This window comes from Artemia franciscana, chromosome 9 (assembly GCF_032884065.1).
Source record: "Artemia franciscana chromosome 9, ASM3288406v1, whole genome shotgun sequence".
In the NCBI taxonomy this organism is placed as follows: domain Eukaryota; kingdom Metazoa; phylum Arthropoda; class Branchiopoda; order Anostraca; family Artemiidae; genus Artemia; species Artemia franciscana.
In genome coordinates, this window is record NC_088871.1 from 45,864,055 (window position 1) to 45,878,866 (window position 14,812).

At 37.5% G+C, this 14,812-nt stretch overlaps 1 protein-coding gene across 1 annotated transcript in view; it reads right to left on the reverse strand.

Annotated features, from left to right (window-relative positions):
* LOC136031477 (sorting nexin-2-like) overlaps nucleotides 1-14,812 on the reverse strand; it is a 102,288-nt gene that overhangs the window by 27,006 nt on the left and 60,470 nt on the right. The window contains exon 7 of the mRNA XM_065711109.1: nucleotides 1,847-2,083. Coding sequence (XP_065567181.1) covers nucleotides 1,847-2,083 — 237 coding nt within the window. The remainder of the gene's footprint in view (nucleotides 1-1,846; nucleotides 2,084-14,812) is intronic.

Genomic DNA, 14,812 nt, shown 5'->3' on the forward strand with positions numbered 1-14,812 from the left:
ACGTTGTATTGAAACCCAACGAGGATAAATTATTCTTGACACTTACTCTCTTTTTTCATTCCAAAACAAGCATTGGTTCCGAGTTGATGGCAAAATCTGACCTCGAAATTCTGTAATATCTGCCCTCTATTCTTTTTTTCATCTCTATTTTTGTGACAAAAGACATTTACTGTACATGGTATTTAAATTCCAAAAGAGACATAAAAACTTTCACCATTTATTCCCTTCTTTCACTGCAAACATGGGCGTTGGTCCGGATTACCGGCAAAATCAGACTTCGAGATACTGTAACATTTGTCCCTTATTTTTTTCCTACGTCTATATTTATGACACAAAAAATGATCTATTGTACATCGTACTTAGATTCCTACGAGGACAAAATGGTTTTTGATATTATTCCCTTCTTCCATTCCAAAAGTAGGCATGGGTCTGGGTTAATGTCAAAATCTGGCCTCAAAACTCTGTAACATCTGCCCTTATTTTTCTTGATATTTCTATGGTTATGACGAAAGTGATTATTGTAAATTATATTCAAATTCCAACAAGGAAAAAACCGTTCCCGCAGTTTTCCCCATTTTGTCCCTCCAAAAAGCAGGTGTGGTACCGGTTAACTGCAAAATTCAACACAATATTCCAAAAAATCTACCCTTTATTTATTTTCTATCTTTTTGGTTACGATAAAATGAAATATTTATATTATTATTAAGTTCAAACGTGAACGAAGCACCTCATGTTATGTTTCAATTATACAGCATCCATTCTTATCCTTGGAGCTTATTTGCTTTCTTCCAAATAAAAATCTTCGGTTGCTATGGACATGAACTTAGTCAATAAAGAAAGGAGGGTATTGTCCCCTCGAAGCTCGATGATCCATACAATACCCGTCAAAAACAAAACAAGTCTTCAAAAAAAAATCGGAGGATATTCTGCAGTATTTAGTTGAGATAAAATGAAAAAACAAGGATAAAAATGGAAAAAAGGATATTTTACACTTTTCCTTCTAGTTCTAGCTACAATCAAAAACGAAATAGTAAGAGAAGCAAAGCTTACAGAAACGTTAAATAGCTTTTATTTCAGAAAACTCCCAATGTAGGATGATGAAGTTCCAACCTACTTTTTTTTATTATAATTTAGGGATCTGAAAAAATAAAAAAAAGAAGACCAAAACTGAAATCTAAACAGAGTGCAAAGGAGAAAAAAACAAACAGATAAAAGAGAAGTATACTTCAGCTTCTGTTTCATGCGAATTCAGAACATATATTGAATTATATATCCAGTATTTTTATAATTTGAATTGACCCAAAAACAGACCTTACTGAGGTCTCGAGGGACGAAGTTATTGATGAAATGTGTAGTAATTACTGTTTTTTTTCTCTTGTTATTTTTTTCAATAAGTTTCTCTCTCTCTCTCTCTCTCTCTCTCTCTCTCTCTCTCTCTCTCTAGGAAAAAAAATTAAGTAGGCTAACGACAAAAAGAAACTTAAAATTAGATAGATACGGGTTTGCTAAAAATTCTGCTCATAATTATCTTACAAATAAACTAATCTATATTTTTCGGCATTTTACCTCTCTGCTGAGGGCAGTAAAAGATTAACGCCCCCTCTCCTACCAGCTAAACAATAGAGGAGGAATTGGCAAAAACTAACAGAAAGTAGAAATAATAGAAATAACAGACTTCTATGGAAAGCGGTCAAGATGATTGGTTTTCTTCCATATTTTTTATGGGTATAATAAAAGTTTACAAGTGCAATAAAAGAAACAAAAAAGAAAAAGAACGAGAATTCATGTAGGTTAGACATACGGACCGACAGAATAAGATATTAAATTAAATATAGAACTTATTTACCTCAAGTACATCATCACGAGCAGATCCTGCACGTTCTGTGCGTCCAGCAGAATCCAATTTTTCAGCACTCTCCCTCTTTTTCACCAGCATTCCTTGAGCGTGCTGCCAAGTTTGATATGCTTTGACTCTTTCATGAAAAGTATCTTTGACAGCTCCAATTAGGCCGATGTAGTCTTTCAAAAATTCACATAACAGGAAGAAATCTGCATGGACCTGTTCCATATGAATGCCCTGAATCTAAAAAGTTAAGTTTAATTTAGTTTAACTTTAGCAATAGATATTTCCATATGGATTGCCCAATTGGGTTGTGTGTTTTAAGGGAGGGACACAACATTGTTGAAAATAACAGAATTTTGGTTTAAAAGTACAAAAAAAATTAAAGGGGTGGTCAAAGATCCGTGTAAAGCTGGTAATTGTAGAAAAAAAATAAACATACAACAAATAAAAAAGAAACTAAATATTGTCAAAATACGAAGCCACCACAACAAGGTGGAATTAGAAAAATTTGTCATTGTTTAATTAATACAAGCAGAAACGAACCAATGAGGACCAAAACTCCAAATTATCGCGATTTTTTAAATCCTTCGTATTTGAATTTTCAAATAAAACTTGTTTTTATCATTGTCCTTCTCCAAAAACAATTCCTGCATACTCGTGTAACTTATAATTCGTGCCTTAACCAAGATACTTCAGTACTTGCTGAAAAGTTTTATAGATACTAATTTCCTTTCACAGGATGTTCGAATCAAATCAACCGAGCTTTGATTTTACTAACTGTACTCTACTCCTGAGTATTTTTGAGTATTTTTGAGTCATATTGTCAGTAGGGGCCAGGCCACTCAGCGCGTCCCCAGGTGGCGGATGGGGGAACATCTTGCAGATATCCAGGGTACCTCCAGGTAGGGAGGAGTAGACCAAAGGGATACTCAGTCTTTGGGTGTTATAAATTAAAACAGAGGAGGGAGAAAGCCCCTCAAAGGTGACCTGGGCAGGGCCATCGGCGTATGAATATGTCCCATTAGTCATATATTGAAAAATTGTCAAAATAGGACAAATTATTGATGGTGCAAGTCACCAGAAGGGCGCATTACCGGCACTGGATATCAATATGGCCGAACCCTGCTAGGTATGGAGAGGAGAAGCTTATTGTTGTATTGAAGTTAGCTAGAAACCGCCTTTCCCCTAAAATAAAATTATAAAATAAGAACTATCAAGAAAGAGAACTAGTGCTATCGCGCCCAGGGTAACCGACGAAAGCCATGAGATGATAACTACCGCGTCCAGGGTAACCGACAAATTACCATAAGAATACAGCTATCGCGTCCTGGGCAACCGACGATTTGACGACCGAGAATCTCTGAAATGAAGTTCTTTTAACAACCTTGACAATACCGACCCTGGAGGCTATGTTATTCACGAAATCTATTTTATCTATTGGTACCTTGAACGTTAGGACGTTTGAACATTTTACGATATCATGGGACTATCAGAAACACACCTATCTACCACTGACGAAGAAAGGACCGGCAATACTAACCTGATCATGTCTCGAAGAACCGATAGTGTCCATCGCCAATTTGTTGGTTTTTCGATGTCTACTAGAGCACGAAGATTCCTAATTTCCGCAATACCTAAATCAGAACGGCTGATTATGATACGAATAAAAGGATAACCGATCGAAGTCACAATCATCCAAGTCTACGCCCCAGACTCCAGTGAGCCAGATGTGGAACTTGAAAATTTCTACCTTCAACAGCAAAGCCTAGAGGACGCACTACCGAAAAAGTGCTATTGTTGGAGCTGCTGTTATTGGGAATGAGGATGTCATGGGTAAATTTGGCCTTGGAAGATTTAACAAGAGGAGAGAACGCCTTATTGAGTTCTACAGAGACAACGATATGACCATTATTAACACTCTTCGAAAACAGAGAACGCCGAAAGAAAACATGGACCTCATCGGATGGAAAAACTCATAATCTTATTGACCCCGTGCTCGTCAGTAGGCAGTGAAAAACATCCATGCTAAATACTCTTACTCTTGTTGGTGGTGATATGACAGCAACCATTCCCTGGTCATGTCTGCACTGAAGATACGCCTTCGATTGCCCAAAAATCTGAAAGAGAGCCACTCATTTCACCACTCATCTCAAGACCCTCAAATCCGCCAGACCTACATCTTGGAACTATCTGCCCAAATATCAGATCATCTCTCAAATACCCCTTTAGCTCTATCTACACAGGATATTGACAAATTGGTCACCGACTCCTCTACGGTCATCAGCAACGTCGTGATTTCTGTTTTAGGAACAAAAAGGGACAATAAAAAGCCTTGAAAAACCGACAAAATTACAGCATTGTGTTGAGCAGGGCAAACACAATAATAAGTCAGACAGAGAGAGAGAGAGAGGGAGCAGGGAGAAATATAAGCAGTTGAAGCGTGCTGTAGAAAAAGCCACCCGTAGAACCCATCGTGCTTGCATTAAAGACAGATGCGATCAGTGTAAGCATGATATCAAGAAAAGTGACTCACACTTTATGTACAAGAGAGTTCACGAGCTAGCAAGCAAGAAAAGTCTCAACTCATACACACTGTTAGATTAAAACGACACCCATACACAAAGCACAGAAGGCATCCACTCGAGATGGATAGAGTGTTTCAGAGAAAATCTTAATCCTAATATCCCTCGAAACCCTGCCGTCCTTGACCTCTTTCCTATTACAGTCTCTGACACCAGCCCACCTCCACTCCGCTCTGAAGTTGAAGACGTCATCCGAGAACCCTGGACCTGAGTCCTGAGAACCCTGGAATAAACAAAACAGAAGCAGAACTGCTGAAAGTTAAGAGTGAACCACTTATGGATTTTTCCATAGGATCGTATCTACTTCCTGGCAAGAGGAACATTTCCCGACTTCTTGGTGCGAGGCCACAATTTTTTCGCTACACAAGAAGGGGCCAAAGGCATTATGAGTACCGTTCTGTTAGCCTAACACATCAAATCACCAAAATTCTCACCGGTATTATACTTTAACGAATTAGAGCCAGGCTTTCCTCAGTCATACAAGAATACCAAGTCGGTTTTCGCCCCGGGAGATCGACCGCTGACCAAATTTCCACTCTCGTCAGATTTTAGAGCCTCTAAAGGTTTTCTGGCATAAGACCTCTGGCAAATCCTCCTCAATTACAGAATTTCATGAAATATAGTCGACTTAATCAAAGATATGTACTCTAAAATTAGGAGTCGTGTCATGACTAGTGAAGATCTCAAGGACAGCTTCCAAACGTCATTCAGGGATAAATCTTGTCCCTACAACTGTTTAACCTCTTCCTCATAGCAGTTTTGGCACATAAAGGGGGTGTCGTAACAGAAAAGCTAGCTTATGCCGATGACATCGACGCAATGGCTGAAACGTCTGAAGACCTAGAAATCGTTACTAACGAAGCCCTTAAAGCGACTAGCTCTTTCAGAACGACCATAAATGCATCCAAAACCAAGGCTATGTGCTGCTCACATAAGCCGCAAGATACAATTAAGCCAGACATGAAACTTAACGGAGAGAGTATCCAGAGAGTTGAAGAGTTCCACTAGCTTGGCAGTATAATAACCTATGACAACAACCACTCAAAAGACATAAAAAGACGGCTCATCCCGAGAGTTCCAGTTTCAAAGCTTTTATGCCCATATGGCAAAACAGGGACTTATCTTCACGACTTAAGACATGACTGATTATCCCCAGCACAATATACTCAGGTGAAACATCGGTGTTAAAGGTAGGTGACCAATGTCGACTCACAGCGTTTGAAACTAAATGTCTTCGCCTCATTACTGGTACTACCTATCTTGATCGAATCTTAAACGTCGAAGTCCTTGAGTGCCTCAAAATCAAATCCACAATCCTCACCAAAATCGAGCTCCTTGCAACTTCGTTGGCTCGGTCACGTAAAACGAATGAGTCCGTATTGTCTCCAAAAGTCATCTTTGAAGGCCAAATTCACGGACACTACCCTCGTGATCATCCCCCCCCCCAACGAGTTGGAAGGAAAATTTTGCAACTCATCATCTTTCCGACCTTCTTCGTTCAGCAGAATACCGTGAGGTATACAGAAGACATATCAACGCCACTATGAAGAACGAGACCCCAGCTTCGTCCAAGGACGGATGGGAGGGAGTCAAGCCAAGTCAGTCACTCTACTACTAGTTGAAAATTATCCTACTTATCATAGCCAACTGACCTTGCAATTTTTTTTCAATTTAAACAATTAAAGTCAAAAGAAAGGGATTACATGTGAATAATTCATATTCAGAAACACCCATACAAAAAACTATTTTCTTCACTGGATTGACTTTAATTCTAAATCAATTGATTTTCGCCGTTAAATGATATTTTCTGCTGAAAAGTTTACACTGACAGGGTACTAAAAAAGAAAAAATCCTGGATACGGCCCTGGTTGGAGATCCTAAGATTACGTTTACCTGCCTACTCGGGTCCTTCTACGTTCTTGTTCACAGGCCAATGGCAGAACTTCAATCATATCAATCTGCGTGGCCTTCCTGGATCAACTAGTGACTATGTGTTAAAGCTAAGATTTTTTATACTAAATTTTTAATGCTAAGATTGTGATCAGGATTTCATGAAATTGCATTTACCTGTGTAACCTGGTCTTTTACGTCATTCTTCTTGGGTATACATAGAAACTTCAATTAAGCAACCTTGAGTGGCTTTTCTAGACTAAGCTCGCTAGATGTGACTATCTGATGACTTTATACTGACACTACGATCAGGCATGAACAAAGGCCTGTCGTAACCTATATTCAGGGGGGGGGCGGATCCGGACAATTTCAAGTCCCAAAAGACTACGATTTTTACAATTTCCATCATAACTTTTCAATAACTAAAAGTTTGCAATTTCCATCATAATGAATTCGTCTGGTTTTTGCTGCTTTGTGAATTTACAAGGTAAGCTTAAAATCGTGGTTTAGGTATAGAATATTAGACTGACACCCTATTATTTTTTTACTTTCAATTCTAATAGCATAAACTTCTACCAAAGTTTGTAAAAATAAACTTTCAAAGATTGCTGCAGAACTTCTACTTAGTCTTCTTCTTTGTTAATTGAGGAAAACTGTCTCTTCAAAAAAACAAAAACAAATATAGTTCCTACGCTTTCTCTCAAGATTAAGACCAGTAGAAATGAAGTAATAACTTTCGTGATCACGAAAAATAGATGGTAAAATATATTAAAAAGAAAACAACATCCTCTGTTTACAAAGGTAAAGAGTATGTAACCAAAATAAGGTTTTATACTTTTACTTTCGCATTCAGCAGCGATTTAACATTTAAAGAAACAAATTGTGTGCTTAAAGATTAAATTTTAATGGATACTTCAATAAAAAAAAAAAAAAAAAAAAAAAAAAAAAAAAAAAAAAAAAAAAAAATTCCGATTTTTGCTTCACAACATAAAATGGGGCACATTCAGGAATGGATTCGAATTCGATGACACACACACACACACACACACACACACATATATATATATATATATATATATATATATATATATATATATATATATATATATATATATATAGCGATCTTCATCAGCAGATATAGTAAAGCATTAAAATTAAAAACAATCGTATTTATACAGAACAAAATTTGGGTAATTGTTTAGTTTCGTCACAAGCTGTCTAAATTGGAAACTATGCTGCGAAGCAGCATAGTTTCCAGTTTAGAGCACTTAGGAATGCTAATTCTATAAGAACTTCCATTTCTGGTTGACCCTCCTCCTCCATGGGGCAAACTAAAAATGCGTAAAGTGGGCAGGGTTTTGAAGCCGAGGAAAAAGTTAGGGTTGAATAATATGAATCAAATTATACTAATTCCATAATAAAATACTAATTCCAATCACCACTGGTAATTCTAGTCATCACTGGTAGGTGGTAATTACTAATCCAGGCATCACTAGCCAGATGTTTGAAGAAAACAAACGTCTGATTTTTCTTATACGTAACAGTACATATAGAGCGAAGGGAATTTGTCCATGAGCCCCGTGGGCAGCGGGGCGAGGTCTGTATTCTGATTGGTTGAATTGTTAGTTTATGTTTATGACCTACTTTTTGTTTACTCTTTCAGGCTTCAGGCCGAATAATTATTACAAAAATACAGAATACAGACCTCGCCCACTGCCCGCGGGGCTCATGGACTAATTCACTTCGCTTTACAGGTAATGTTACCTCAGTATTCAACCAAATTTGTTTCACCAAGGATTTCCCATAGCCAAAGCATCTTTTCAAACAAATTGTATCTCCAACTGAAAAACTGTACAATCTCCATTCCGTTGGAAGGCATTTTTTTCAAATAAACGGAACATAAATATAATATTTAACTAATTACTCTAATTCATCGGTTCACCAGCTAGTTTAAACTCGAAGGTGAAAGTGAATTTCAGCATTAATGGATGCGTAAGTTTCTTAATTATCTTTCGACTTACAACTATACAGAAATTATCAGTGATGACTTGAAATAGTATTTAATACATAATTTCATTCATATTGTACAACCCCAACTTTTCCCTCGGCTTCAAAACCCTGCCCACTTTACGCATTTTTAGTTTGTTGAAGGAAGATTTTAGAAAGCTAAACAATGGATGCACTTCTAGGATTAGCATTTCTAAGTACTATAGTATGGAAACTATGCTACTTCGCACCATAGTTTCCGCTTTAGACAGCTTGTGACGAAACTAAACATTTACCAAATTTTGCTTAATTAGTATATAGCAGTTATATATATATATATATATATATATATATATATATATATATATATATATATATATATATATATATATATATATAGATATGTGTGTATATTCCTAATTTTGTTCTGTTAGTGGTTAGCAGTAGCATATATGTATACATGTGTAAATATTAGTCATTTCTTTTCTATTTTTTATTTATTTTCCTTATCTTATTATTTATCTATATTATTTTATTCTTTTCTTGAAGAAATGCATATTTTATACTAGAGATACAACTTACAACATTTATTGTGCTTTTATCATCACACATAACGACTGTCAGGAATCCAAATCAATTGCATAGGAAACATTGTTCGAGATACCACAAAATCACGGTTTGATCAACTTCCATCATCAAATACTTATACCAACAAGAGCTAAGAGCTCTTATGGCACTTGTGACGAGGCCAGAAGAGCTAAGAGCCAAGAGCTCATATGGTATGAGCTCTAACAAAATTCTAAGAATCAATAGATTGATTTAAAAGGAAAATCAGAGGGTTAATGCCGGTCGGGATCTAAAATAAGAGCTCTGAGTCGCGATGTCCTTCTAAATATTAAAATTCATTAAGATCCGATCACCCACTCCTAAGTTATAAATACCTCATTTTTCTAAATTTTCCTCTCCCTTTAGCCCCCCAGATGGTCAAATCTGGGAAAACGACTTTCTCAAGTCAATTTGTGCAGCTCCCAGACACGCCTACCAATTTTCATCGTCCTAGCACGTCCAGAAGCACCAAACTCGCCAAAGCACTGAACCCCTCCCCAACTCCCCCAAAGAGAGAGAATCCAGTACGGTTATGTCAATCACGTATCTACGACATTTGCTTATTCTATCTACCAAGCTTTATCCCGATTCTTTCACTCTAAGCGTTTTCCAAGATTTCCGATTCCCCACCCCAACTCCCCCCAATGTCAACAGATCTGGTCGGGATTCGAAATAAGAGCTCTGAGACACGAATTCCTGCTAAATATCAAATTTCATTCAGATCCGTTCACCCGTTCTTAAGTTGAAAATACCTCAACTGTTCTAATTTTTCCAAATTAACACCCCCAGCTCCTCCAGAGAGAACATATCCGTTCCAATTATGTCGATCACGTATCTAGAACTTGTGCTTATTCTTCCCATCAAGTTTCATTCTGATCTCTCCACTCTAAGCGTTTTCCACGATTTTTGTTTCCCTCCTCCAACCCCCTATGTCCCCGGATCCAATTCGAGTCGAAAATGGAGCATCTGGGACATAAGATCCTTCTACATATTAAGTTTCATTAAGATCCGATCACCTATTCGTAAGATAAAAACACCCCAATTTTCACGTTTTCCAAGAATTCCGGTTTCACCCTCCAACTCCCCCAAATGTCACAGGATCTTGTCGGAATTTAAGATAAGAGCTTTAAAGCACAAGATCCTTCTAAATATCAAATTTCATTAAGATCTGATCATCCGTTCGTAAGTTACAAATACCTCATTTTTCCGAATTACCCCCCCCCCCCTCCCCAGACTCCACCAAAGAGAGCGGATCAGGTCCGGTTACGTCAGTCAAGTATCTTGGACTTGTTTTTATTCATCCCATCCAGTTTCATTCTAATCTCTCCGCTTTTTCTAAGATTTCCGCCCCCCCCCCCAATGACGATGGATCCGATTGAGATTTAAAATAAGAGATCTGAGTTACGAGTTCTTTCTAAATATGAAGTTTCATGAAGATCCGATCACTCCTTCGTAAGTTCAAAATACGTCTTTTTTCTAATTTTTCAGAATTACCCCCCAAAACCCGTACCCAGCAAAACCGGGACCGACAGACAGACAGACCGACAGAATTTGCGATTGCTGTATGTCACTTGGTTAATACCAAGTGCCATAAAAAGAATACTCTAGACCTTTTAATGTGAGTAATGTGTTCCGTCTGCCACTCTGTCTCCAGGGAAATCAGCAAGATGACTGTCTATGGCTAGGCTATTTTTAAAAATATGGTATGCAACTAACACATAGCAACACACCGTTGTAGACTAATTCTTATACCTCCCCTTTTTCATTACTAGCCATTATATGATTTACACTGAAATTTTGTGGACAGTGGGAGAACGAGGTATACTTAAAAAAAATTTTCGTTTTAGTTTTAATGTTGCTCCTTAATTCCAGTTGAAAAAACTATTTTTTTTTTTAGTTTCTGATCATTTTTTAAATGATGCCGGGAAACTCAGTTATATCTCCACAGAAAGATCCTCTAGAAAATTCACTCCCGGTGAAAATTCATCCCAGGCAATTACCCTTAACACCTCAACACGTAAACTTGGGTTAGAAAAGAGAAAGTAAGACAATAAAATGTACTTCGAACAGAAATTTGAGTCAAATTCTGGATTCCCCTAGAGTAAAATTTCCCCTGAAAAGGTCACCCCCATATATTTCCTTCCCCATGTAAAATTCTCCCCGTGAAAAACCTCCAAAGCAGACCCCCATCCCACCCGAAAAATATACGCATACTTCCCAATAACAAATACTATACGTAAACAATGGGAAAATTTTATAGCTTAAAAACCTTTCCCCTGGACTGTGGGGGGTCATGAGGGGCGGAGGAGGGGGGCTAGTTGCCCTCCAGTCTTTTCGGTTGCTTAAAAAGGGCACGTAAATTGGGGATATTTTCTCAGAATCGTACCCTTTGATGGGTAACACTAAGATTAATAAATGTTATGCATTTGGAATCAGCATAGTAGGCTAAGCCCATTCTTTTAATACATCGTAGGTTATCAAAATTTTGTTTTTTTTAGAGTTTCGGTTACTATTGAGCCACGTCGCCCCTTACTCACAGTTCATTACCACGAACTGTCTGATTCCTTAATGGAATCTCATGAAGGGGTGCATAAGCAGGGATTATGGCTCATTATGAATAAAGAAGCTGCTAAGTCCTCTTTGGGTTGGAAAGGTTACTACGAGCTGTTGAAATTTTTTCCAATTAAACCGCCCATATGTTTGAGGAGTTGTTCTTAAAGAATTGGCACAAAGGTCAAACTTTAGCGTAAAGAGAAGGTGTTGAGAATGAGGCAATTCTCTTATAAACAGGATAATTTCTGTTCGTTTTAGATTTTAAATTTGCTCCTTTCTTTCAGTTGGGAAAAACTTGTTTTTTTATATTTAATTTCTAATTGTTTCTCAAATAATACCGGGAAATCCGCCTCCCCCTCCATAGTAAATTCCCCCAAAATATTTCTCCACGGATAGTTCTTCCCGTGTAAAATCTTCCCTAGAAAATTCCATTATCATTGAAAATTTCCCCCGGAAATTTCCTCGGACAATTCCGCCTGGAAAATTCTCCTTAGCTTACATTCATTTGAAAAAAGACCGGTTTTTCATTTAGTTTCTGTTCTTTTTCAATTCATTCAGAGCCCCCACCTCCTCCCCACCTGTGGTTAATTTTCCCGGAAATCCCCCCCCCCCCAATGGAAAGGTCCACCATCAGAAATTTCTGGCGCGAAGAATTCCCCTATTAAATATTTCTTCCAGGGAAAATTCCTCCTCCCACGGAAAAAAAACCACAAACAATTCCAGCTCCACCGACAATTTCCCCGGACAACACTGCCGTAACTTCTCCACATACAAAATTGAGCCATCAAAGAGCAAATGAGACAAATAAAAAGAATTTCATACAGGAATTCTGGCAAATTCCCCCGGAAATTTCCTTGGAAATTTCAACCCTATAAACTGCCCTCCCCACGAAAAATCCGTGGGAGAATGGAAAAAATTCTCCACTGCGGAAAATTTCACCCCTATCGACAAATGTATGTATACATCCCAATAAAAATACTGTAAGTATTTTTGTGGGAAAAGAGGCATGGGAGGGGAGCTAGTTAACCTCCAGTTTTTTTGGTCACTTCAAAAGGGCACTAGAACTTTTGTTTTCAGTTTGAATGAGCCATCTCCTAATCTTTTACGACCAATACGATCTTTTACGTTCAATACGATCAATCCTGGAAAAAAGGATTATGATAATGATAAATAAACACGCATCCGTCATCTTTCTTCTGGCAAAAAAAAAACTCGACATTTTTGCAGATGGGAGCTTGAAACCTCTACAAAGGGGTTCTCTGATACGTCAACCCTAATGGTACGACTTTCATTAAGCTACTTTGAGGGTGGTGCCCCCCCCCTGTTTGGAAAATCACAGAAATTTCCTTTTTGAGCCAATTAATTAATTATAGATCCATTTTTGGATGTTAGGCGAGCTGCTGATAATTTTTTTGCATTTTGTTCAATCAAATTAATATTATACAACTACTACTATTTATAGAACTTTCAGTCCAAAATTTCTCTCGTCGAACAACTGTTCTTCAACTCGATCTCCAAATTTAACTTCTTTCTTGTTCCATTTTTCCCATTTTTGTCTACAATTTTGTTCTCTTTCAAACTGTTTGTGGTAACGAGCCGTAAGTAAGGAGCGACTCGGCTCAAAAGTAACCAAAACTCTAAAAAACTGAATTTTGATATCAATAAATACATCAAAAGGATCAGCTTATTATGCTGATTCTAAATGTATAAGGTTTATCAATGTTACCCATCAGAAGTTACGAGCTCAAATTTTTTTTCCTGATTTTCTGAAACAGGGAGGAATCTTAATGAAAATCATACCATCGAATTCAGCGTATCGGCGAAACCCTACTGTTTAAGTACACATATATAAATGTTGAATTTTGCATTTTATGCCAAAAGAAAGTTTCATTTTTTTTCCAGGGGAAATAGTATCGAAATAATGGTCCTATAAAATCGGGAGGGAATGCATTCGAACGGAAATTAAAAGTTTTAGTGTCCTTTTTAGGTGACCAAAAAGATTGGAAGGTAACTGGCCCCCTCCCACGCTCATTTTCCCCCTAGCGTATCGAAAAACCCTGCTGTATAAGTTTCAACTACCTATATATAAATCTTGAACTTTGCATTTATGCCAGAAGAAAGTTTTTTTTTCAGAGGTAATCGTATTGAAATAATAGTCCTAGAAGATCGAGAGGGAGTGCATTCAAACATAAATTAAAACTTTTAGTATCCTTTATAAGTTACCAAAAAGATTGGAAGGTAACTGGCCCCCTCCCACGCTCCTTTTTCCCCCAAAGCTATCCGATCAAAATTTTGAGATAGCTATTTTGTTCAGTATAGCTAAAAGATCCAATGACTATATTTTTAAGGGTAAAAAGACTTCCCCATACAGGCCTGTAAGTTATGGAATTTGCCCACTGTTTAGGTAGAGTATTTGCAATCGGAAAGTCTACAGATATTTTCAAGGGGGGGGCTTGGGGTGAGTTTCCATAGGGAGAATTTTCCTTGGGGAGGAAATTTTTCAGAAGGTGAATTTTCCGGGGGAAATTTTACACTGGAAGGATTTCTATACGAAACTCTTTTTAATTGTCTTTCTTTCTCTTTGCCAACTCAATTTTGCAGGCGGAGACGTTCCAGGAGAATTATCCGGAGCTACTTCTCACGGGTGTTGATTTTTGGGAAAAAATTCTACAAAAGGGAGCATTTCCGGAGTGATCGAGAAAATGATTAGAAATTAATGTCTTTTTCAAATGAAAGTACGCTGATAAGAATTTTTCAGGCTGAATCGTCTGCAAGAAGTTTGAAAGGGGGATTTCAGCGAGGATGGAACTGTTTGGAAGGAATTTGACGGAGAGGGGCGTGTATTTTACGTGGTATGAACTTGCCACGGAGGAGTTTGTCGTGAGGGGGGTGGGGTATTTCATGGAAAGAGAGACAGGCTTAAAGGTACGATTTGAAAAACGATCAGAAATTAAATAATGAAACACGTTTTTTTTTTTAACTGAAAGTAAGGAGTAGCATTAAAACTCAAAAGGAGCAGATATTATTTCGTATATGAAAGCTTGACCCCCTCCTCAATACCTAGCTCTTTACGCTAAAGTTTGACGGTGTGTTCCAATTTTCAAGAACGGCTACTGAAACACAGGGGTTGTTTAATTAGAATAGGAAGTCTTTTTATAAGTACTAAAAGCTTTAGCATAAAGAGCAAGGTAATGCGGAGGGACGCGACTCTTCTTATACGGAATAATTTCTCTTCATTTTGACTTTTAACGTTGCTCTTTACTTTCAGTTTAAAAAAATTGCATTTTCATTTATTCAATCTGGATAAGATTCGGGTATTTAGTCTAGGAAAATCGTAAAAAAAAGGGGTAAC